Raw genomic sequence first — 23,574 nt, 5'->3', positions numbered from 1 at the left:
TTTTCTTTAAAAATTCTAAAGGCAGAAATTCATTAAGCAATATGAGCATTACCTTTAATGGTAAAGCATTTAAGAACAGAAAAGCTCATTTACATCTCACTGTTTTGAAGTTTTGGCCAATGCAATATGATTAAAAATAAACACAACTGGCAGGAAGGCAAAGAATCCACATAGTGGTACCAAATAAAATTTAACTTAAACTTTACTGGTGAAAAGATAATAAAACAAAAAGTTTTTTTTCAAAACATTTTATTACTACAATTGCTATTTTACTTACAATTTTTGGCAACATTAACAAAATAATAAATTTCATCTTAAAGAACAAGCAAGCAAAATAGACATGGAAATTCACAAAGGGCAATAACAAAATAGTAATCTTGACAGATATTCAATATATTTGTAAACAAAACAAAGTGACATTGCATTAAAAAAATATAGAGGTATCAGTAGAAAAACAGAGAAAGCTCCTGAAAGAACTGAACTCACTATATTCAGTTTCTTTTGGTTATAGGCACGGAAATTGACTCAAGCTAGCTCAATTCTAAGAAAAGCAAAGCTTTTGATGATTATCTTCCCAGCTTTTTGTGAAAACCTAGGAAATTTTACCAGGTTGGAGAGGAAACGGAGTGGGGAGGCTTAAAGTGCCTTTAAAAGGGGGAGTAGTAAGAAGGAGGATGGAGATTTCATTGTCAGTATCTTTTAAGAACATTGGTGAAGCTCAACAAACTAAAGGAAGTATCAAACAATTAAGCGAGGTAGCAAGCCATGCAGGCCTAGGAGAAAAGCATTCTAAGAGAAGAGCAGTTGCAACGTCTTTGGAACAGGAAGAAATGTGATTTGCTTAAAGAAAAGCAAGGCCAGTGTGTCAAAAATAGTGCACCAGTGGGGAAAATGGCTGAGTAGCATGGCAGAGAATGGAAAGGCGAGAGGAGGTAGACAGGGGCCATATCACCAGAACCTGTAGTTGTCAATAAATAACAATTTGTACTCCTTAGGGTCATACTTCAGTTAAACAGCAAACAACAGTTAACAGTGTTGATAATACCAAGCAACCACAAAAAGACAGAACTAAAATATTTCATATTTTTACTGTTTTCAAAACAGAATTTCTGTTATAGGAACAGAATAAGGGAGATAAGTATGCAAAAGTCTGCATATCTATTTATATACAAGTTTCTACCTGAGACTAAAACAAGTGTGCGCATACACACACTCTCTCTCTCTCTCTCTCTCTCTCTCTCTCTCTCTCTCTCTCTCTCTCCACCTAAAAAAATAGGCTCAGGCTAAAATACTAACAAAGTGCCTTGGCCCAAGGAAACTAATAAAAAGGCCTAGTAAAGTGTTTAAAGTGCAAATCAATCAATCAAGCATTGAGCAAATAAATATAATAGAATCTACACTCAGGAAATGCTTTAAACCATAGACAATAAACTCACAACTACCTTGTTATCTGTCCTCCTTCCCAGTTCTATAAGGGGTGCTAAGCCCCGATGACTATCACTTCCCAGCTTTCTGTGAAAGCGTAGGGAATTTAACGAGATTGAGGAGGGAAGAAAGCAGTGGGGAGAGATAAGGTACCGTTAAAGAAGAGGAGAAAACAAGGGAAAATAGGAGACATTTCTCCTTGCTCAGGTCTATGGACAGCATCCTAGTTTCCTTAAGTCATGTACAGAGGCTTCTAGGTACTTGAGTCAAGGTGGAAAAAAAAGGGATGGCACTAGAAACTACCCAGGAGACTCAATCCTGGGAACCCACAGAAACAGTTACGGGTGATGTTCAAGAACCAATACTCAGAGAGCACTCCTGTTATGTGAAAGTCCTTGGAAATGGCAAGGGGAAAAGGTTCCCCCCAACAGTACAGTCAAGGATTAGACAGTTGGATAGATTAGTTGAAGGACAATAACTCTAAGACCTAATACCTAGTGAAATAAATGGGACATTTCTTACACATCGGAGTGTGTCAAGGACGACTTTAAACTCAACTAGTTTGATAAGGGAAACTATACAAACAGAGTAACTGTTAACTGTAATACATTCATGTCTAAGGCAAGAAACAAAATTGCAAATTTCACATGTTCAACTGGGCTAAGATATATGTACGTGGAAAAATATAAGGAAAAGTCCTATAAGGGGTTTAATTCTACTCAGTCACCATGGGCTGCTTTTATCCACTGTACCTACTATTCTTGGACAACCCCCATTCCAGCTTAATAGTAAGAGAACTAAATTTAGCCTAGTCCTTGAACTGGATAGATACCATTTGTTTGGCGCTTTTCAGTTCAAACTGTGGGTCCAGTGCAGTTCAAACTATGGATATCAGGGCTTCTTTCCCTTGAGAAATTTTACTTGCTTTACTGATGTGACTTAGAGGTATACAGCTAATTCGTTCTGACCAAAGGCCAGCCAAAAGGGAGAGGGAAGGGAACAAACTGAATTCTTCTTTGGATCACTCAACAGGAGGTCCACTGGCACCAGGCCCCATTCTATTCATTACCCCTGCTTTTCCATCTGAAACCAATGGCACAGTGATTGTTTCATATCTGCAAGAGTCCCTTGCCAAAATACCAAGCATTTTATTTTAATGGTTTTGCTTCCTTGGATGTTCTTGTGCTAGGAAAAGATACTCTGAGACAGTGGTCCTTCTGCCTTGGCTCCAAGAGTAGAGTGAGTGAGTGTGATAGTGTGTGTGTGTGTGTGTGTGTGTGTGCGCCCTCAACCAGAATAAGAAGCCACTGCCTTCCACTGACTAACCTCCCAGTTTCTGGTTCCCATTCATGCCACACCTTGTCCCTCAACTTCTCCACACTCAGGATCTCAGAGTCAGATTACGTTAGACAAGCACAAGACAGACACTTCTGGGAGCTCAGCAGCAAATGGGACCATGATGTAACAAAGCCATTCAAGTCTGACTAGAGTTAATATTGAAATCTTCAAGGCATGGAAAAAGTTGAAGATAAAATTAAGTACTTAAAAAAAACTATAGATTCTATATATAGAAATTAGAGCTTTCAAACTTAAAACATGAAATATCAAAATAATAAATAGCTTTCCACTCTTTTCTCTCACACACATACATACACAAAACATCTTTTATGTGTTAAGCCAGATACAGTACATGAAAACCAGGTAGCAAATTTTTAAATAACATTTCAAAATTCAGATCAGACAATACTGCATTTCATGAATTTAAAAAGAAACTCATAAATGACTCATTGGTTTCACTATTTTTGATGCTACTGAATACTGTATGGTTTTTTTTAATGGGGTTTTTTTATTTTGATTGAAATACCTGCTTTAGATTTACTGAAACTAGAATTAACGAGGTTTTTTTGAAATTCTACTTTTAGATCTGGGGGGTGATGGTTCAGAATCAGATGTGCTCACAGTAATGGATGCTACCTCCACTGATCCTGGTTGAAGAGGTCCCAGTGACACTTGAATAACAACCTTTGTTTCAGGGGGCAATCCCTCTAGTTGCTTAGGCTTCTTAAACATTTGATGACACTGAGTCTTGTGCTCCATTTTCTCCTTAAAAGTTAAAAACTGTAGCCGGCATTTGGAACACTGGTGAATGCTCTTTTCCCAGTGTCCCCTATAATGACACATGTACGGTGTTGCAGTTTTAAAGATTTTGAGACAGAATGGACAGAGCAAATTTTTAGTGTTTTCATGGCATTTTCTGAAATGTGTTTCCACATCAGCAAAGGCTGACGATCTGTAATTGCAAACCTGGCACACATAGGGCATTTCGCCAGGCTTATGATTGTCCTTCATGTGCTGTAAGAGAACCTGATCTGTTTTGAATGACAATTCACAAATTTTACAGACAGCAGAAGGCTCCTGGATGGTGTGTACACTTTCAATGTGACACTGCAGCTGAAAGGGAGTGGGAAACTGTCGGTGGCAGTGCTGGCAGGTGGTGTGGCTTTCCCAGCTGTCACCCCTCTGCTTCTCAAGTTCCAAATGGTGCTTCATGTGATTCATAAACTTGACATTTTTTAGAACTTTCAAGCAGCTGAGGCATTTAAAGGTTGTATGAGTCTTCTCTTCTGGCTGACCGTCTCCTTTATGTTGCCCATAATAAAAGTCACTAAGTAATATGACCAGACTTCCTTTCTTGGAATCAACAATCTGGTTTTGACTTGCTAGACTCAAAAAGTCTGTTTTTGCCGGTCTATTTTCCTTAACAGGATTTATAGGCTTGAAATGGACACTGTCCTTTGGAAAAGCTGTTGGAAAAGGTGCTCCATTCTGAACATGGCTTAATGAGGTATGAACACTGTCTGAGAATGTGCTTTGCTGCGAAGTCATTGTATGAAAGATACCTGAAGGGGACAAAGCTGAAGCATGTCCCTCTATGATTCCATCACTGAGTTTAGGCCTTTTGGGATTTATGTCATTTACTTCAGCAGGGGAGAGTTGCTTTGATATGCAAGGACTTTTATTCATACCTCCTACAGAAAGTGCTGTTTCTACTGGATGCTGTAATGAACTTGTGAATGTAATCAAAGGAGAACATAACTCTGAAGAGCTATTAGGCACGACTTGTGGTGAATTATTTTTATAATCGGGTTTAGACAAAGGCTCAATAATAATGGGACTATCTGTTGATCTTGATTCAGATTCAGAAACTGGCAAGGCAGTCACTGCTTCTGATATAGGGGTCACATGACTTATAGGCTGAAATTTGTGAGTAGTACCTTTTCTGAGGTGACCATACTTTTTTCTCCTTGAACATGAACCTGGGGTGACTCTGTTCAAAATATTTGAAACAACTGGTTTTGAATTTGAAGTCACCCCAACAAAGATCAGCTCAGCATCGTCATTTACATGTTCCACCCCAACAAAGATCAGCTCAGCATCTTCATCATCTACTTTTTTGGTTTCTTCTATGTTCTGCTGTGGTTCAGGCTCTTGTTCTTCCTCACATAATATACAGGGCTGTTCCATTTTCTAATTTTTTTTTTTATTCTTGAAGGTGTGGCCACAGTCCCAGGGCTTTCTTTATATAAATTGCCACCTAAGTACAAACACACTAAACATCAGTAAGTACGGAAAAATGCATTATCTTATTTAATTCTCTCCAAAACTCTACGGTAGTTATAAACACCCTTATTTTATAAGATAAGGACACTAAAACTCATAGAGGATAAATGACAGCTTTAAAGCCTGCTATTATTATAAGTCTGTGCAACTCTAGAATCATAGCTTTGCCTTAAGCTGATTATGATTTCTTCTACTAGAAAAAGAGGAAAAAACTAATAACTAATCACTAGGTGAAATCATATGTAAAGGATACGTTATTTTACAAAGGCATCATTGTGCAGTGTTTAGAAACATGGGTTTTGGAGTCAGAGAAGATTAAGCTGGAATTCTAAGTCAGCCACAAACCAGCTGCATCTTCTTTGGCAAGTTTAAAACTTTTAAATGTGTTTTATCTTAAAGGCAAAAGTTCTTATTTCTTAGACTTAAGGTAACAGCTCTTTTTAAAAAGCACCAACAATTCAATGGTACCTTATTTTGTAGCTGAATTAAAGAAAATTTTATAGTAAATGTATATATCCCAATTGATTCATACATACTAATTTTGTAATATTAATGTAGAAAAAAAGAAGTGTCAAATTCAAAGAACAGAGTAAGAGTAAGAGTGCCTACCCACTGTCAACAAACAGCATAATTCAATGTCAAGTGCTTAACACATGCCTAGCAAATTGGGAACAAACTCTCTTGATAATCTCATCTCAACTCAAGACCTTAATTATAGTCCATTCACTGATGTCTCCTAAATTTCTCCCTCTAATCCTAACTTCCCCACTGAACTTATATCCAACAGGACTTCCTCCCTCAGCCCACCTCAGTCTCTTTTCCACATAGCAGGCAAAGTAATTCTGTCAAGTCACATTCTATCACTGCTCAGCTCAAAACCCTCCAACGGCTTTCTAGTTTACTCAGTAAAAGGCCAAGTGCTTCTAATAGCTCCAATGCCTGTAAGACCATGCTTCCAAGCCTACGTACTGCCCTGCAATTATGTCCTACTCCTCTCCCCTATCCATCTCACTCTAACCACACTAACCACCTTGGTATTTCTTGAACACATTAAACACTTTACCTTGTTTAGGGCCCTGTATTTGCTGTCCTTCTAATATGAATGCTCATCATCCAGATACCTGCATGGCTGAATCCTCACCATCTTCAGACGTCTGTTGCAAGTCTTCTCCAAGAGGTTCTCAAATACTCCAACCAACTGCTAATTCACATTCCCAATCTCTCTTCTCTTCCCCTCACCTTCAAGTCCTTATCACCACCTAACACATAAACTTTATCTATCTTGATTATTTTCTACTGTCCATCCAGTAAAATGTAAACTCCAAAAGACAGAGATTATCTTTTGTTGACTGTTGTATCCTCAGCACAAAGAACAGTGCCTGGCACAATATGGGAGGATTTGTTAAATGAATTAACAGTAACTTTCATTAATCAGAACCTTTATTTGTAGAATAGACTGTACTCCATTAATTCCACATTTTCTATTTTTACTCTTAGAACCTTGTCCATGTCAGATACTCTGTAGGCCTGTGAAGGACTGAAAGCTGCTAGCTTTTTACAAACATTTTTTATCACAACCCATAGTGAAAACAATGTATATGGAGTCTCACTACACAAACATATAAATAGCAATTGCTTTACTACATGGGATGCTTATTCTAATATTTTCTATTTCATTTTTCTTAAATTGACCATGACCTACAAAATTAATTATGACTCATCAATGGCTCACTACTAGTGGTTTGAAAAACATTGGTTTTAGGCTAGCAAGACATAGGTACTTTAAACTCTGGATCATAACTCACCAGTTTCTGAAAACCTGATGTCAGAATTCACTGTAGTCCAATGTAGACCCTTCAAACCCCAACTATAAAAATTAAACTGGCATCTAATATGTGCCATGTACCTCCCATCAATTTAATTAGCACATCAGCATATAATTTTGGAACAAATAGATATTTAATCCTGAGATGTGTGTACCAACTTAGAAGTCAAAAAATAGAATATGAAGCAGAAAAATTATTTATTATTTTCATCACTTGTTCCACAACTATATTTTGCTTGCCCAACACTGGTATGACACTAAACACAAGTACTAAGTAGAAAGTGGTGAATGCGTGAAGCTTACAGTCTAGTGTGTCATGAACAGTGATTTACAACCTTAAAATTAATATCAAGTACATAATTAGGAAATATGTAATGCAAGAAAGCATATAAGGCACACCTGAAAACACTGCTCTTTAGAGTCACTGAAATTGGTTTGGTCTGACTCTATACAATTTCAATCATCTAACTCCAGGATGATGCCACCTAGTCCACTGTTTCCCAACATAAGTACCACTAACATGTCTGGACCAGATAATTCTTTGTTGTGGGGGGGCTGCTGGGTGCATTTAGGATGTGTAGCAGTATCCCTGACCTCTACTTATGAAATGCTAGTAGAAATGCCCTACACGTGCATCAAAAATGTTCTATGGGAGAACTTCCATCCTAATCTAACCTCCTGAGTATCACTGTCCACATTTCTAGTGACTATCTTCTAGGTAATTCTACATGATGCTCTAATATCCTCTCCCAAGAAATAATTCTAAGTTGAAATTATTAATATTCTCCCTGATATCATAAAAATCAAAATAAAATTTAAAACTTGAACTTAAAAAATAAAAATTTTAAATAAAAAATAGAATAAAATCTAATTTGACAACCAATATGACCATAAGAATTATCTGAGGATAAACTTTTCAAGCCTAGAAAAATTTATGATTCACCTAAATTTACATGTAAAGTCTTGAGACAGAGTTAGCACTAAAGTTCATGATTCCTGAATTCTAGTTCTGTGTTCTTTCCGCTAGAACTCTAACTTAATGCATGTCTAAATTCTGGTGATGGTGCTATTAATTGCTTAGTCTCTAAGGATCAGAGTCTCACTGGATTCAATTTTAATCTCCTTGTATTTTATAAAAACTGTTCAAATCTCCCCCAACCTCCATCAAATTATTCAAAGAAACTTATAAGTGGTTCTAAATAACTTTTTAGAGCATTAGTCATTCTACCTTTCATTTCCATTCCTATTAAAGCTCCTCCCCCAATTTCTAAGTTTGAGTCCACCGGTTACTTCATGTTTGTACATCTGCACTAGGCTCCAAATTGTCATCTCTCTGTCCTTCAAATTATCGCCAACTGCATACCACCACTAGGTGAATCTTAAAACAACTCTGTTATTATATCACTCCACTATCCCTACACGTTAAATGACTCCTCCAATTTTAGAGAATACATATTATATTATGCTATGGACCAAACTGTGTCCTTCCAAACTTCATATGTTGAAGCCCTAACCCCCAAAGTGATAGTATTTGGAGCTGGAACTTTGGGTTCCCATCTAATTAGGTTTAGATAAGTTCATGAGGGTGGGGTCCTCATGATGGGATTAGTACCAAGAAGAGATATCTGAGAGCTTGCTTCTTCTCTGTCTCCCACCCACTATGTGAAGACACAGTGAGAAGGTCTGCAAGCCAGGAGGAAGCAAGCAAATCAGCCAGCACCTGGATCTTGAATTTTCCAGGCTCTAAAATCATGAGAACAAATTCTGTTGTTTAAAAAAATAAAAAATAAACTGGGTTCCAAGAACACTGTCAGATTTTTCACCCAAATGATCTTGGTAGGATTTTATAGCTGTTGACCAACTTTCCATCCAACCAATTATTCAAGGTGAAAAAAAGAGAAAAAAATCATACCTAAAGTGAATAAATAATGAATGAGTTCATTTAGAAAAATAGTAACATTAGGCCATGGGAATTTTCTTAACACTTCTCTTCTGGTACCTTTATTTTCTACAATTTACCAGAATCTTAAGATACTTGGGGTCATGAAGTTGGACATGCCAAAGACCTACTAGATCTAAGGAGTTAATCCTCAAAACCACTTCATATCCCCCATCAACAAAGCTGCCAAGGGCTGTGGAAGGAGTTAATGAGAAGATTTCATGCCAAAGATAGCTGAGATGGCAGTGGGTGATAATTCATCTCCCAGGTTATTCCTATGCATTTAAACAATGTCCCTCTTCATGGGTCTTTGTTATAGCTACACACCACCTTTATTTCAGGCATCAGTCTTTCTTGAGTAGCTTCCTGAGATTAGGCTAACAGGACTCCTTTGATACCTATCCTCATTCTTCACCCTGCTACCACTCCTTCAAATTCCCATCCCTACCCCTTCACTCTTACCCCATCCATAGCACTCATGTCTCTTTCCCACTACTCTTCTTACATCTGCTACCTTAGAATTTAATGCCCATTAAACATATCCTTGGGGAAATGAGAGCCTCACAGGGTCCTTAAAACTACATTAAACGTGTATATTCCCCTTTAGGACAACTAAGAAAAAACAAAAATAATGTTCTCATGAATATTTTTTAATAAATATTTGTTCATAAATAAGCTCAGAATGGTAGAGCGTAAAAATGGGGTTTAATCTAGCATGGGAGTCTAAAAAGGGAACAACTATTAAACCAAGGTTTTTCTTTGTCAAACGACAGGATTATTTCTGTAGACTGGACTAAGAAAAATTAACAATTTATAGACCCTCACTACCTACTTTCACTCTTGCTACCTCTCTGACTTCTTTTTCCATTATTCTAACACTCATTTCCTGCAATCCAGCCACAGTGGCTTCCCTGTTGTTCCCTTTAGGCTCTGCCTGAAATTCTTGTCTCCCAGATATCTCCATGGCTAACAAGACTTGCTCTGATCACCCGATCTATAATTACAACACTTCTACCTACCCAACATTCGATCCTATGACCCTGCTCTATTATATTCTTCCTAATTTCATAACATCACCTTCTATATCACCAAAGCATGTGTTATATGTATATATAAATATATGTGTGTGTATATATATGTGTGTGTGTATAATGTTATATTATATTATATACCTTTCTTCTCCACTGGACTGTCAGTTCTTTCCATTGGAAAAATTCTGTTTCATTTTTTAGCTTGTTTTTGTCTGTTTTGTTCATTGATTTTCCTAGAGCAGTCCTGGCACATAAATCTTAAATATATGTGAAAGGAAAACGATTATCTAGGAGTTAGAAATAAATTCAACAAAGGGAAGTGGGCTGAGGGAAGAAGTAGGAAATGTTCAAACCTGAGGAACAGGCAATTTTTTCAAGACTGGGAGCCATTGAAGTGTACTATTACAGCAAATGTGAGAACCCTGCAACCCTGGGACTCAGGAGAATGACCACAGTCACTTTCAGCCATTTTCCCTTGTCCTTCCTTTCCTCCCAAGAGCAGGATCTTAGAAGAATCCACAAACTAGAGATGAGCAGGGTGGCAGTTCAACCTAAAAGTAGCCTATTAGTTCAGAAGCAAGTTCTTTCTCTAAGACCAAGTGTTTAGAGAGGGTTTGGAAGTATCAGGTGACTGGTGAATGATTTAAAGAGGGGCTGCAGAGAACCACAAAAAAGATGACTTAAAAAATAAAAAGACAATGTTAATTTGTTAAATGCCAGCAAAAGGTAAGCTCATAGGGAATGGTGAAATATGAAACTACAAACATTCCTTCCTTCATAAAAGCAAAGAGAACAACAGCAAAAATTGTCAAAATCAAGCTTTTTCATCCCAGAAATTAACCAAAGGTTTGCAAAAACCAGAGGATTTCTGTGGAAAACATTATGGCAGTTCCTCAAAAAGTTAAACATTGAATTATCACATGACCCCACAAGTCCACTTCTAGGTATTGCCTGATTAGAACTGAAAGCAGGTAAAAAAAAAAAAAAAAAAAGAACTGAAAGCAGGTAGGTACTCAGACAAGTACATGTAAAGTACATGCTTGTTTATAGTAACATGACTCACAAGAACTTTATGGTGAAAATAATACAAATATCCATCAGTGGATGAGTAAACAAATTGTAGTATATATAAACACTGGAATATTATTCAACCATAAAGGGAATAAAGGCTCCTCCATGTTCATTGCTGCATTATTTATAATAGCCAAGATACAGAAACAACCTAAGTGTCCACAGATTGGTGGATAAGGAAAATGTGGTATGTACAAACAATGGAATACTATTCAGCTGTAAAAAATATGAAATCTTGCCATTTGCAACATGATGGACCTGAGGGCATTATGCTAAGTGAGATAAGTCAAACAGAGAGAGACAAATATTGTATGATCTCACTGATATGTGGAATCGTAAACAACAATAAGCTCATAGATAAGAAGAACAGACTGGTGATTGCAGAGGCAAGGGAGAGGGGTAAAATGGATGAAGGGGATCAAAAGGTACAAACTTCCAGTTATAAAATAAATAAGTCATGGAGATGCAATGCACAACATGGTGACTATAGTTAATAATACTGTATTGCATATTTGAAAGTTGCTAGGAGAGTAGATCTTAAAAGTTCTCATCACAAGACAAAAAAAAATATGTATGGTGACAGATGTTAACTATACTTATTGTGGGCATTTCACAATTTATATAAATACCAAATCATGCTGTATACCTGAAACTAATATAATGTTATAGGTCAATTATACCTCAATAAAAATAATTAACTTAATTTTTAAAAAGTGGAATGAAGTACTGATACATGCTACAACCTGAATAAACCCTAAAAACATGCAAAGTGAAAAGAAGTCAGACAGAAAAGTTCACATATTGTATGATTTCATCTACAGGAAATATCCAGAATAGATAAAGGCATAGAATCTAAACACAGATTGGTAGTTGCCAGGGGATGAGAGAGGAGAAATGGAGAGAAACTGCTTAATGGTAAAGAATTTCACTTTGGAATGTTTGAGATGTTCTGGAACTAGATAGAAGCAGCAGATGTACAATGCTCTAAATGCCACCGACTCTTTCACTTTAAAGTGACTGATTTTATGTTATGCAAATTTCACCCTCAATATATTATTTTTTTAAATAAAGAGGGGATATTACTACCAACCACACAGAAATTACTACCAACCACATAGAAATATTTTTAACGTTTTTTAAGATTTTATTTATTTGAGAGAGAGAAAGAGAGCACGTGAACAAGCAGGGGAAGGGGCAGAGGGAGAGGAAGAAGCACAGAACAGGGAGCCCCCCAGGATGGATCCCAGGACCCCAAGATCATGACCTGAGCCAAAGGCAGACACTTAACCAACTGAGCCACCTAGGTCCCTGAAATTAATTTTAAAAAAAATTAAGGGAACACTATGAACAATTCTATTTCAACAAATATAACCTTGATGAAATGAACAAATTCCTAGAAAGACACAAACTACCAAACTGACTGAAAAAAACCTAGAAAATATGAATAGATCCAAAACAAGTAAAGAGATTAAATTAGTAATAAAAAAAATTCCCAAAAGAGAAATCCAAGATCAGATGACTATCCTGGCAAATTCCATCAAAACAATCAAGAAGAATCAACTCTCCAAAAATGAGAAGAGGAGAAAAAACTTTCCAGCTCATTCTGAGGTCAGTACTATTTATACCAAAATTAAACAAAGGTATCACACACCAAAAAACAAACAAACAAAACCTAGACACCAATATCCCTTATGAATAGAGGCAAAAATCCTTAACAAAATACTAGCAAACACAATTTAGTAACATATAAAAAGGGCTATACACCATGACCAACTGAGATTTATGTAAGAGATGCAAAGTTGGTTCATTATATGAAAATCAATCAACATTATACCATTTCAGGGGCGCCTGGGTGGCTCAGTCGGTTAAGCGGCTGCCTTCGGCTCAGGTCGTGATCCCAGGGTCCTGGGATCAAGTCCCACGTCGGGCTCCTTGCTCAGCAGGGAGCCTGCTTCTCCCTCTCCCTCTGCCTGCCTGCCACTCCCCCGCTTGTGCTCGCTCTCTCACACTATCTCCCTCTCTCTGTGTCAAATAAATAAATAAAATGTTTAAAAAAAATTATACCATTTCAACAGAATAAAGGACCAAAAAACCCACATCTGCCCGCTAAAAAAGCACTGGACAAAATCTAGCACCCTTCTGCAAGGAGAGAATAAAAACACACTCAACAACCGGGAGAAGGGAACTTTCTCAGACAAAGGGCTTCTGTAAAAGACCCACAGCTAGCGTTACACTTCATAGCAAAAAGACTGAAAGCTTCTCCTCTAAGATCAGGAACAAGACAAGGATGTCCACTTCTACCATTCTGATTCAACATTATACTGGAAGTTGTTTAACCAGGACAATCAGACAAGAAAATAAAAATAAAAAAGCATTCAGACTGGAAAAAAGAAATAAAACTATACTGAAGAGGACATGATTTTGTATATAGAAAATCCTGAGAAATTAGTATTAGAACTAATAAACAATATAAGATCAATATAAAACATCAATTATATTTCTATACACTAGCAATAAACACTATGAAAATGAAATTAAACAAGCAATTCTATGTACACTAGCATTAAAAAGGGTAAAATACTTAGGAATAAGTTTCCAGAAAAAAATGCTAGACTTTCATACTGAAAACACTGAATTATACTGAATACATTGCTAAGGCAATTAAAAAAGATCTAAGTAAATGCATACATCCCATGTTCATTCATAAGATTTAATATTGTTAAAATGGCAAGATTCCCGATAGTGATCTGTCAAAATTCCACCTGGCTTCTTCACAGAAATTAAAATTCAGATGGAAATGCAAAAGACTCAGAATAGCCAAAACAATCTTGAAAAAGAAGAAATGAAAATCTCACATTGATTTCAAAACTTACTGCAAAGCTACAGTAATCAAGAGTGTGGTACTAGCAAAAAGACAGAAACACAGATCAATAGAATACAATTCAGAGTCCAAAAATAAACCCATACACTAATCGTCGATTGATTTTCAGCAAGAAGAGCAAAAAATTAAGTTGGGAACAGATAAGTCCTTTCAAAAAATGTTGGAACAAGTGAACATCCACATCAAAAGAATGAAGTTGGACCCCTACTCACAGCATATTAAAAAAAAAAAAAAACTCAAAATAGACTGTAGAACTAAATGTAAGAGCTAACTGTAAGTCTTTTTTAAAAAAATAGAAGAAAATGGTTTTTTAGACAAGGTACCAAAAGAATGATGACAAAAGAAAAACAAACAGGATTTCATCAAAGGGAAAGCTCTCACACTGTTGGTGGAATGCAAGCTGGTACAGCAAGTTTGGAAAAAAGTATGGAGGTTTCTCAAAAAGTTGAAAATAGAGCTACCCTATGACTCAGCAATTGCACTACTAGGGATTTTTTTTAATTTTTTTATTGTTATGTTAATCACCATACATTACATCATTAGCTTTTGATGCACTACTAGGGATTTACCCCAAAGATACAAATGTAGTGATCTGAAGGGGCACCTGCACCCCAACGTTTATAGCAGCAATGTCCACAATAGCCAAACTATGGAAAGAGCCCAGATGTCCATCAACAGATGAATGGATAAAGAAGATGTGGTATATATATACAATGGAATATTATGCAGCCAGCAAAAAAAAAAGAAATCTTGCCATTTGCAATGACATGGATGGAACTAGAGGGTATTTATGCTAATCAAAATAAGTCATTCAAAGACAATTATCATATGACTTCACTATTATGTGGAATTTAAGAAACAAAACAGAGGAGCATGGGGGAGGGTGGGAAAAATAAAACAAGACTAAATCAGACAGGGAGACAAACCATAAGAGACTCTTAATCATAGGAAACAAACTGAGGGTTGCTGGAGGGGAGTGGGGGGATGGGGTAACTGGGTGATGGGCATTAAGGAGGGCACAGGATGTAATGAGCACTGGGTGCTATATAAGACTGATGAATCACTGAACTCTATCTCTGAAACTAATAATACACTATGTTAATTAATCAAATTTAAATAAATTTAATAAAAGAGGATTTCATCAAATTAAAAACTTCTGTCCTTCAAAAGATACCATCATGAAAGTAAAAGGACAACCCACAGAATGGGAGAAAATATTTGTAAATCATATATGTGATAAGGGAGTTGTATGCACAATACATAAAGACCTCTTACATAAGAAGAATAAAAAGACAACTCTATTTAAAAATGGGCAAGGCAGTTGCCTGACTGGCTCAGTCTAAAGAGCATGTGACTCTTTTATTTTTTATTTTTTTAAAGATTTTATTTATTTATTTGAGAGAGAGAGAGAATGAGAGATAGAAAGCACGAGAGGGAAGAGGGTCAGAGGGAGAAGCAGACTCCCCGCTGAGCAGGGAGCCCGATGTGGGACTCGATCCTGGGACTCCAGGATCATGACCTGAGCCGAAGGCAGTCGCCTAACCAACTGAGCCACCCAGGCGCCCAAGAGCATGTGACTCTTGACCTCATGGTTGTGAGTTTGAGCCCCACGCTGGGGTGGGGGGTAAGATTAAATAAAAACTAAAAAAATGGGCAAGGGAATTAAATAGAAATTTCTCCAAAAATGATATACAAATGGCCGACTATATGAAAAGATGTTCAACATGACAGTAATCAGAGAATTGTGAATCAAAACCACAATGATACATCACTCACACCCCTTAGGATGGCTACTATTAAAATATATAAAAATAAATAAATACACCAGAAAATAACAACTACTGGTAAGGATATGAAGAAATTAGAATCCTTATGTGCTGTGGTTGGAATGTAAAATGGTGCAACTGCTATGCAAAGCAAAAGAGGTTCCCCAAAACATTAAAAACCGAACTACCATATGATCCAGCAATCCCACTTCTGGATATATATCCAAAAGAAATGAAAACAGGATTTCAAAGAGATACTTGCACACCCATGTTCACAGCAGAACTGTTCTGATAACTAAAAGGTGGAAGCAGCCCAAATGTTCATCAACTGATGAATAAATTTTAAAAATGTGTATATACATACAATGGTATATTATCCCGCTATAAGAAGGAAGGCCTGTCACATACTACAACACCCATGAATCTTGAGGACACATTATGCTAAATTAAAAAAGCCAGTCACAAAAAAGACAAATACTATATTAATTCCACTTATGTGAAGTATCTAAAGTAGTCAAAGCAGGGGCGCCTGGGCGGCTCAGTCGTTAAGCGTCTGCCTTCGGTTCAGGTCATAATCCCAGGGTCCTGGGATCGAGCCCCACATTAGGCTGCCTGCTCAGTGGGAGCCTGCTTCTCCCTCTCCTACCCCCCCTGCTTGTGTTCCCTCTCTCACTGTGTCTCTCTCTGTCAAATAAATAAATAAAATCTTTAAAAAAAATAAAATAAAGTAGTCAAAGCAACAGAAAAGAAACAAAAAGTAGAATGGTGGATACCAGGATCTAGGGAGAGAGGGAAAAAGGAACTTTGTTGTTTAACGGGATGGATACAGAGTTTCAATTTTGCAAAATGAGAAGTTCTAGAGATCTGTTTTAAAACAATGTTAATATATTTAACACTTAAATGGCTAAGATGGTAAAATTTATGTTACCTGTTTCTTACCACAATAAAAAAATGAGCAAAAAATTTGAATAGACATTTCTCCAAAGAAGATATACAAATAATATAATACAATAAGATGCTGCTCAACACAATTAGTTATTAGGGAAATGTAAATCAAAATCACAATGAGATACCACTTCATATCCACTGGGTTGACTATAATCAAAAAGAGAAACAGTCAAGAGTGTCACAGAGAATGTGGAGAAATCAGAATCCTCATATATCATTAGTACAACTGCTGTAAAATGGGCAGCCACTTCGGAAAACAGTTTGGCAGCATCTCAAAAATTAAATATAGAGGTATATGCTCCAGCAATTTTACTCCTAGGTATATACCCCAAAGAGTTGAAAATGTTAAGTCCATACAAAAATTTGCTCAACAATGTTCACAGCAGTATTATTCATAATTGCCACAAAGTGCAAACAATCCAAATGTCCATTAACTGATGAATGGACAAACTGTGGTATAGCCAGCCATACAATGGAATGTTATTCAGCCATGAAAACAAATAAAGTACTGCTGAACATGTATGACATGGATGAACCTTGAAAAGATGCTAAGTGAATAAAGCCAGACACAAAAAGGCCACATATTGTATGATTCCTCTTACAAAAAAATGTCTACAATAGGCAAATCCACAGAAACAGAAATAAATTAGTGGTTGCCATGGGAAGGGGTGGGGGGAGAATGAGGAAATGTAGTTGGTTGAATAATGACCTCAAAAAATATTGGATCCTAATCCCTGAAACATATATATGTTATCTGGGGAAAAGGGTCTTTGCAGATGTGATTAAGAATCTTGAGATGGGGAGATTATCCTGGATTAATCCTCAGTAAGAGGCAGAAGATATCACATATACAATAGGAGAAGCTTTGTAACAAGACTGGAATGACATGGCCACAGCCAAAGAATGCCAGCTGGAAGAGGCAAGCAATGGATTCTCCCCTAGAGTCTCTGGGGTAGGGTGGCCCTGCCAACACCCTGATTTAGGTCAGGTGAAACTGATTTCTAACTTCTGGCCTCCAGAACTGAGAGGGAATAAATTTTTGTTGTTTTAATCCACCAAGATTGTGGTAATTTGTTATAGTAGCCACAGGAAACTAATACAGGGTTTTAGGGTTGATGAAATGTTCAGGAATTAGATAGTGGTAAAGACTGCACTATTTTGTGAATAAACTAAAAAGCATTCAATTTTGCATTCTACTGAGTGAATTGTATAGTATGTGAATTATATCTCAAACAAAAAAATGCCTAGCAATAGGCTGGTGTGACCCCCCCACATCCCAACAACTGATACTAAATTTTCAAAGCCCCTAAACAGACTCTATTCATGTAACAAGAATTAGGTAGTTAGGATTATGGTAACAAGGCAAACTAGTCTAGTCCACAAAGAGAGTTAAACTAGTATCAAGTGGTCAATTTACAAATTTGCAGTGGGAAGTATACATTCCTAGGGATGGACGGATATCTTCTTGTAGAGTGGACACCATTCTGATACTAAGGTCTTGAAACACCAATTATCATTAGGACTGCTAAATACCCTGATTTGACCAGGACAATCGAGTTTGACCTGCTGCCCCTATGTATTTTTTTTTTTAAGATTTTATTTATTTATTTGACAGAGAGAGACACAGCGAGAGAGGGAACACAAGCAAGGGGAGTGGGAGAGGGAGAAGCGGGCTCCCCGCTGAGCAGGGAGCCCAATGCGGGGCTCGATCCCAGGACCCTGGGATCATGACCTGAGCCAAAGGCAGACGCTTAATGACTAAGCCACCCAGGGGCCCCCGCTATGTATTTTTTAATAGTGCCACTTTTCACTTTTAAAAATACCCCGATCTCAGGGAGTCTGGGTGGCTCAGTTAAGCATCCGAATCTTGATTTCAGCTCAGGTCCTGATCTCAGGGTTGTAAGATCAAGCCCCATGTTGGGCTCTGCGCTCAGAGGGAAGTGTGCTTATTTTCTCTCTCTTCCTCCCCCATTAATAAAACAATTTCAGTGATAAATTAATCAACCTACTTGTAAGGAATCTGGAAGTTGTGAAAGTGGTGACAGCATATTCTATGCACACTAGATGTGCCCTGACATGAATCTCTATGTAACATGTATCTCCCTGCTATTGGAAAGCTCCCAAAGGAAAAATCCTGGTAAGACTTCCACAAAGCATCCATACTTTGTTTTCAAATGTATACAATTCTAAGGCTTAAGCTGAACTCTCAGAACTCTACTATTCAGTGTTACTCAAATGACTAATTTATACATTTAAAGGAAAGAATAAGGAATGCACCTAAGAATACTTGTGGTTGATAAGTGTACGGAACTTACAAAGAATGGCTTAAGATAACTTATACCCAAATTTTTTAAGTGTTATGAAACCAAAATATGATAGTCACTATTATTTTTTTTCATATCAAATTGACCCTAACATAATAATGCTGTGTTAGAACTTCTGGGTGCAAAAAAAGGAGGAGGCGGTAATTTCTTTTTTTCTTTCTTTTCTTTTCTTTTCTTTTCTTTCTTTTTCTTTCTTTTTCTTTCTTTTCTTTCTTTCTTCTCTCTCTTTCTTTTTCTTTAAGAAATTAGGAAGAAAAGTGTTACTCTATGGAAAGATCATCGTAAGTTCTATGAGTGGTCATACATACAAGGTTGGTAACATTCTGATGTTCACCATTTTGGATGAACTACAACTATAAAACATATTAAATTAGTAGAATTAGAACATATTCCTGTCCACAAAAGACTGAGAAACAAAGAAATGACACAAGAGCATAATCATAAAGAATCATACAGTTTTGACAATCTCCTAATCCTAACCCCTAACAGAGAAAAGGGGAGGGAGAAGCATCAAGATAGTGTTTGTGAGGAATTTGAGTATTAGGAAGTATTTGGTGATCCTACCATATGACAGGTACTTGTCTAGGTACTGGGAATATAGTAGTGATTGAAACAAAGACCCTTTCTTCAAGGAGCTGACACTGCAATAGAGGTAACTGGAAAATACATTTAAGAAAATATACACACATAATGTTATTGCGTGCAATGTTATAGTATCACATATTACATATTTTAATACATAATGTAATATAAAACATATAAAATATTTTATATTATTATATGTGTGTATACATAGATATAAAATTTCGAATGGTTATAAATGCTATAGAGAAAATAAAGGCGGAAATGAGCCAGATAGTATGAAGGCAGGCTGATATTTGTATGGCATGGTTATGGAGATCCAGCAGAAGGAAGAACAAATACAAAGGCTCTGAGACTGGAGCATGCTTACCAAAGTTAAGGACTGCTCAAGAGGCTAACATAGGCAAGCCAATGGAAAGGGAGAGAAACTGGAGAGGAGATCAAAGAATGAGTTTGTTGTAGTATGTTAATGTAGTCCATTCTAAGTTCTTTGGTTTTTACTCTGAGTATAATAGGTCACTGGGAATTTTGAGTGAGGAGTGATATGATCTTTCATTTCAAAAGGATTACTCTGGCTGCTGTGTGAAGAAATAAGACTTTAGAAAGTAATAACTGGAAGCAGGAAGGCAAGTTAAGAGGCTACTGAAATAATACAGACAAAAGATTATTATAATACAAGCCAGGGATACTGAGAAGGGGTCAAATTCTAGATCAAAACCTGAAGGTCCACAAGATTTGTTGATAGATTGGATTTGGGATGTGAAGAAAAGGATGACACATATAAGGGGTGATGCTGAGCAAGTAAATATGAGACCAAAGCTCAGGGAAAGACCTGGGCTAAGTACACAAATTTTGGAGTCTTTGGCATGTAATGTTATTTAAAACACAAGACTGGATGAGGTCATCTAGGGAAAGAGGTCTGATATCCAAGTCCTGGGGCATTCCATTGGTTAGAGGTCAGGAACATGAGAAGAAACCAGAAAAGGATACGAAGGAAGAGTTACTTAGAGCCAACTAGGGGTGGGGTGGTGGGGAGTGATAAAAGGAGAATGGAGAAAAAGCATGTTGTAATCCAAATGAAAAATTATTTTCAGGGAAGAGGAAATGAATGACTCTGATAAATGCCACAACAGATCACATAAATTAATAACTAACAATTCAGAACGCCTGGGTGGCTCAGTCAGTTAAGCATCTGCCTTCGGCTCAGGTCATGATCTTGGGGTCCTGAGATCAGGTTCTGCAACAGGCTCCCTGCTCCGCGGGGAGTCTGCTTCTCTCTCTCACTCTCCCTTCGTGCTCACTCTCTCTCTCTCTCTCTCTTACTCTCTCAAATAAATAAATAAAATCTTAAAAAAAATAACAACTGACCATTGGGTTAAGCACTGTGGAATTCACTGGAGATCTTAACAAGAGTGGATTTAAAGGAGAATGGGAGAACCAGAGGAAGCAAATATGGACAACTCTGGAGAAATTTTCCTCTAATGAAAAGCAAATATGAAATAAAATAAGCAAAAGGGGGATGTGCAATTAAAAGATGGATTTTTAATGAGAGGTGACATTACAATCAGTCTGTTTGCTGATGAGAATGATCCAGAGAACCTGAAAACTTAATCCAGGACAAAGAGGAGACTTGCTGGAACAATATTCCTGAATAAACAAAAACTGCTTGGATTTAGTACACAAGGGGAGGTTCTGCCCTTAGCCTGGAGCCAAATAATTCACTCATAACAACAGAACAATATGGAGAAGAGTTGAAATGGTGGATAAATGGGTGTGGTAGCCAGTCTCCAAGATGGCCCCAAATGATGCCTCCTGGTATTCACACTCTTATGTAGTCTGCTCCCACACTACCACAGGGTTAGCCTATGTGACTAAGCAAATACAGAAGTAATGGTATGCAACTTCTGAAAAAGACTCTACACTTCATCTTGGGAGCAAGTTCTCTCTTGAATCACTCACTCTGAGGGAAGCCACAGCTGCCACGACAGGAGCAGCCCCATAGAGAGGCCCACAGAGTGAAGAACTACAGTCAAGTGAGCAAGCTCAGACACTGATCATCCAACAAAACTCAAGTCTTCAGAGACGGCCAATCCTGCCAAAAGCTTCACTACAACCTCATAAGATACCCTGAGCCAGAATCACCCAGCTAAGCCAGTCCTAGATTCTAGAGTATGCCAGTGAAATAAACATTTCTTAGGTCATTAAGTTTGAGACAATGTGTTACACAGCAATAGATAACTAATTATATAATGGGTCTCACTGCCCTTATATACACAAGTTACTGGGCATACAACTTACTTATTGTTTTGCCTACTGGTATGAAATGAATTCATATGGCCTCCCCTACCCAGTCACATTCAATTACTTCATGAAATAAAGCCCTTAGGAAAAGGCTGTAGAAATGAACAAACTAAACCTACGTAATCATTTTTAACCAATACACATTTACCCTGAATGAACCACTTTAATACTTTAATACATTAGCTGAAATCTTAGGTATGCATAACAGCCCATTTTAGCCTCCTACTACCATTGTAAAAGAAGTCAGTTTTACATAGCTTAAAATGTATGATCCTCTTACTTTCTTTTTCCTTTCAAGAGAGCAGGTGAAAGAATGCCACCCTTCCTGTTTTTAAGGAAGCAATATAGAGAACTCCAGAATTACCTAAATCAGTGATTGGCTTGAATTTATCAGACATATTCAGGTCATACACACTCAGGAAACACTGTCTAAATAGTAGTATTTTAACACAGAAGAAAATAAGAGAAAACTGAAAAAAAGTGGTACAATCTTGGTCCTTATAAAGACCTCTCATCTTACCTCAGGTGTGCACTGAAACTTCTAAGAACTTGACATATTCCAGGCAGGAGAAGGTCACATCCTTGAGGCAACCATAGAGGAGGATTAGGGCTACTTACACGTTACAGGAATATTTCATATCCCACTGCCTACCTGATATTGCCATCTGGATGTTCATCAAGCATCTCACACTTAACCAGAAGAGAATTGGTGTCGTTTCCCCCACATCTGTTCCTCCCAACTACCCTCTCTCAGTAAAGAAAACACTATGCCTGCCAACTGCCCAGATCCAAAGCCTGGAAACCACCCTGGGTCCTGGCTGTCAGGAGGACTTCATTAGGGTGAAAGAGTCTGAAATAGAGTCCAGGCAGAGATGCAGTAAACCAGAAAAATTAACAAGGCGCTGAGGCAGGGGCGAGGAAGCAATAAATGAATTTACAAATGCTTGAATCGCCTTAAAGGGTCTGGGCCGACAGATGCCCAGAACGGGGAGGAGGCTGGCTGGGGACGTTTAAATGCCTTAAGTTCCACAAGAGACCCCAGCGGGCCGGGGGAGGGGAAGGTATTAGGAGCCAGAGCAGGCCCCTTCTCCAGGAGGCCCAGGCTGGGCCCAGGCTTGGGGGATGGGGGCGGCCCGCCAGGGTGGGGGAGGGGATGCTGCCTGAAAGGCGCCCGCAGAGATCGGGGAAAGGGGTGTGCGTGAAGGGGGTCTCAGGACCCGCCAGAGGCCGCTTACCCGACACTCCCTTCGGAGGCCGCAGCAACAGGCACAGGCCGCTCAGGCAGAGCGAGACCAGGAGCGGTGTGGCCCGCGGGGCTGCGGCCGCGCAATCCCTCCCATCTCCCCTCTGGGAACACTGGGGCCGCGCCACGCCCCCGTCCTTACCGGCCCCGGTCCGCAGCAGTCCCTGAGCTGCCTGAGGCGCACCGCCCCGAGGCGCTCCCCAGGCGAAGCCCGAGGGGACGACGCCTCCTCAGGCCCCAGGCGCCGCCGACGCCGCCGCCTCCGCACGCGCGCCCGCTGCGATCTGTGATTGGCTGCCAGGTGCGGGCCCCAGGCCGGCGCGGCTCTGGGCGCTGCGATCTGATTGGCGGAGAGGCCGGTCCAGCGCCTGCGCGCGCTCTGGCGCCCCTGGTGGCGATCCCTGGGCGCGGGGTCAGGCTGAGATGGTTTAGGGCGTCAGCGATGACCCTCAGTCCCCGGAGGAGTCTTGGGAGGTCAAGGTTGCAGAGCCGACCGGGGTTCAAGGATAAGGGCAGGCTCCCAGCCCATCAGGGGATACCTTTGCCCACCTGGAGGTTAGTTCTCATAATCCTCAGGTGTGGTCCCTTTTTCGTAAAACACTAGCTGCCCGCCCCAT

General features: G+C 38.5%; 1 protein-coding gene across 1 annotated transcript; it reads right to left on the bottom strand.

Annotated features, from left to right (window-relative positions):
• Positions 1 to 269: 269 nt before the first annotated feature.
• Positions 270 to 23,206, bottom strand: LOC112812462 (zinc finger protein 280B). Its single transcript, XM_025857221.2, has 3 exons — positions 23,100 to 23,206; positions 22,235 to 22,295; positions 270 to 5,020 (listed from the first exon to the last, which is right to left on the bottom strand). Exon 3 carries the CDS (start codon positions 4,948 to 4,950, stop codon positions 3,316 to 3,318), a length of 1,635 nt encoding a protein of 544 aa, XP_025713006.1. The 5' UTR covers positions 4,951 to 5,020; positions 22,235 to 22,295; positions 23,100 to 23,206; the 3' UTR covers positions 270 to 3,315.
• Between the last annotated feature and the right edge of the window lie 368 nt (positions 23,207 to 23,574).

This window comes from Callorhinus ursinus, unplaced genomic scaffold, assembly GCF_003265705.2.
Source record: "Callorhinus ursinus isolate GAN/ISIS: 27379988/994484 unplaced genomic scaffold, GSC_fseal_2.0 scaffold117, whole genome shotgun sequence".
NCBI lineage: Eukaryota > Metazoa > Chordata > Mammalia > Carnivora > Otariidae > Callorhinus > Callorhinus ursinus.
Note: the sequence above shows the minus strand (reverse complement) of the source record. Positions and strands in the feature narration are given on the sequence as shown.

What these genes read in the sequence shown, in the direction of transcription:
- LOC112812462 (XM_025857221.2), bottom strand. Translation starts at nt 4,950, where the DNA reads ATGGAACAGCCCTGTATATTATGTGAGGAAGAACAAGAGCCTGAACCA.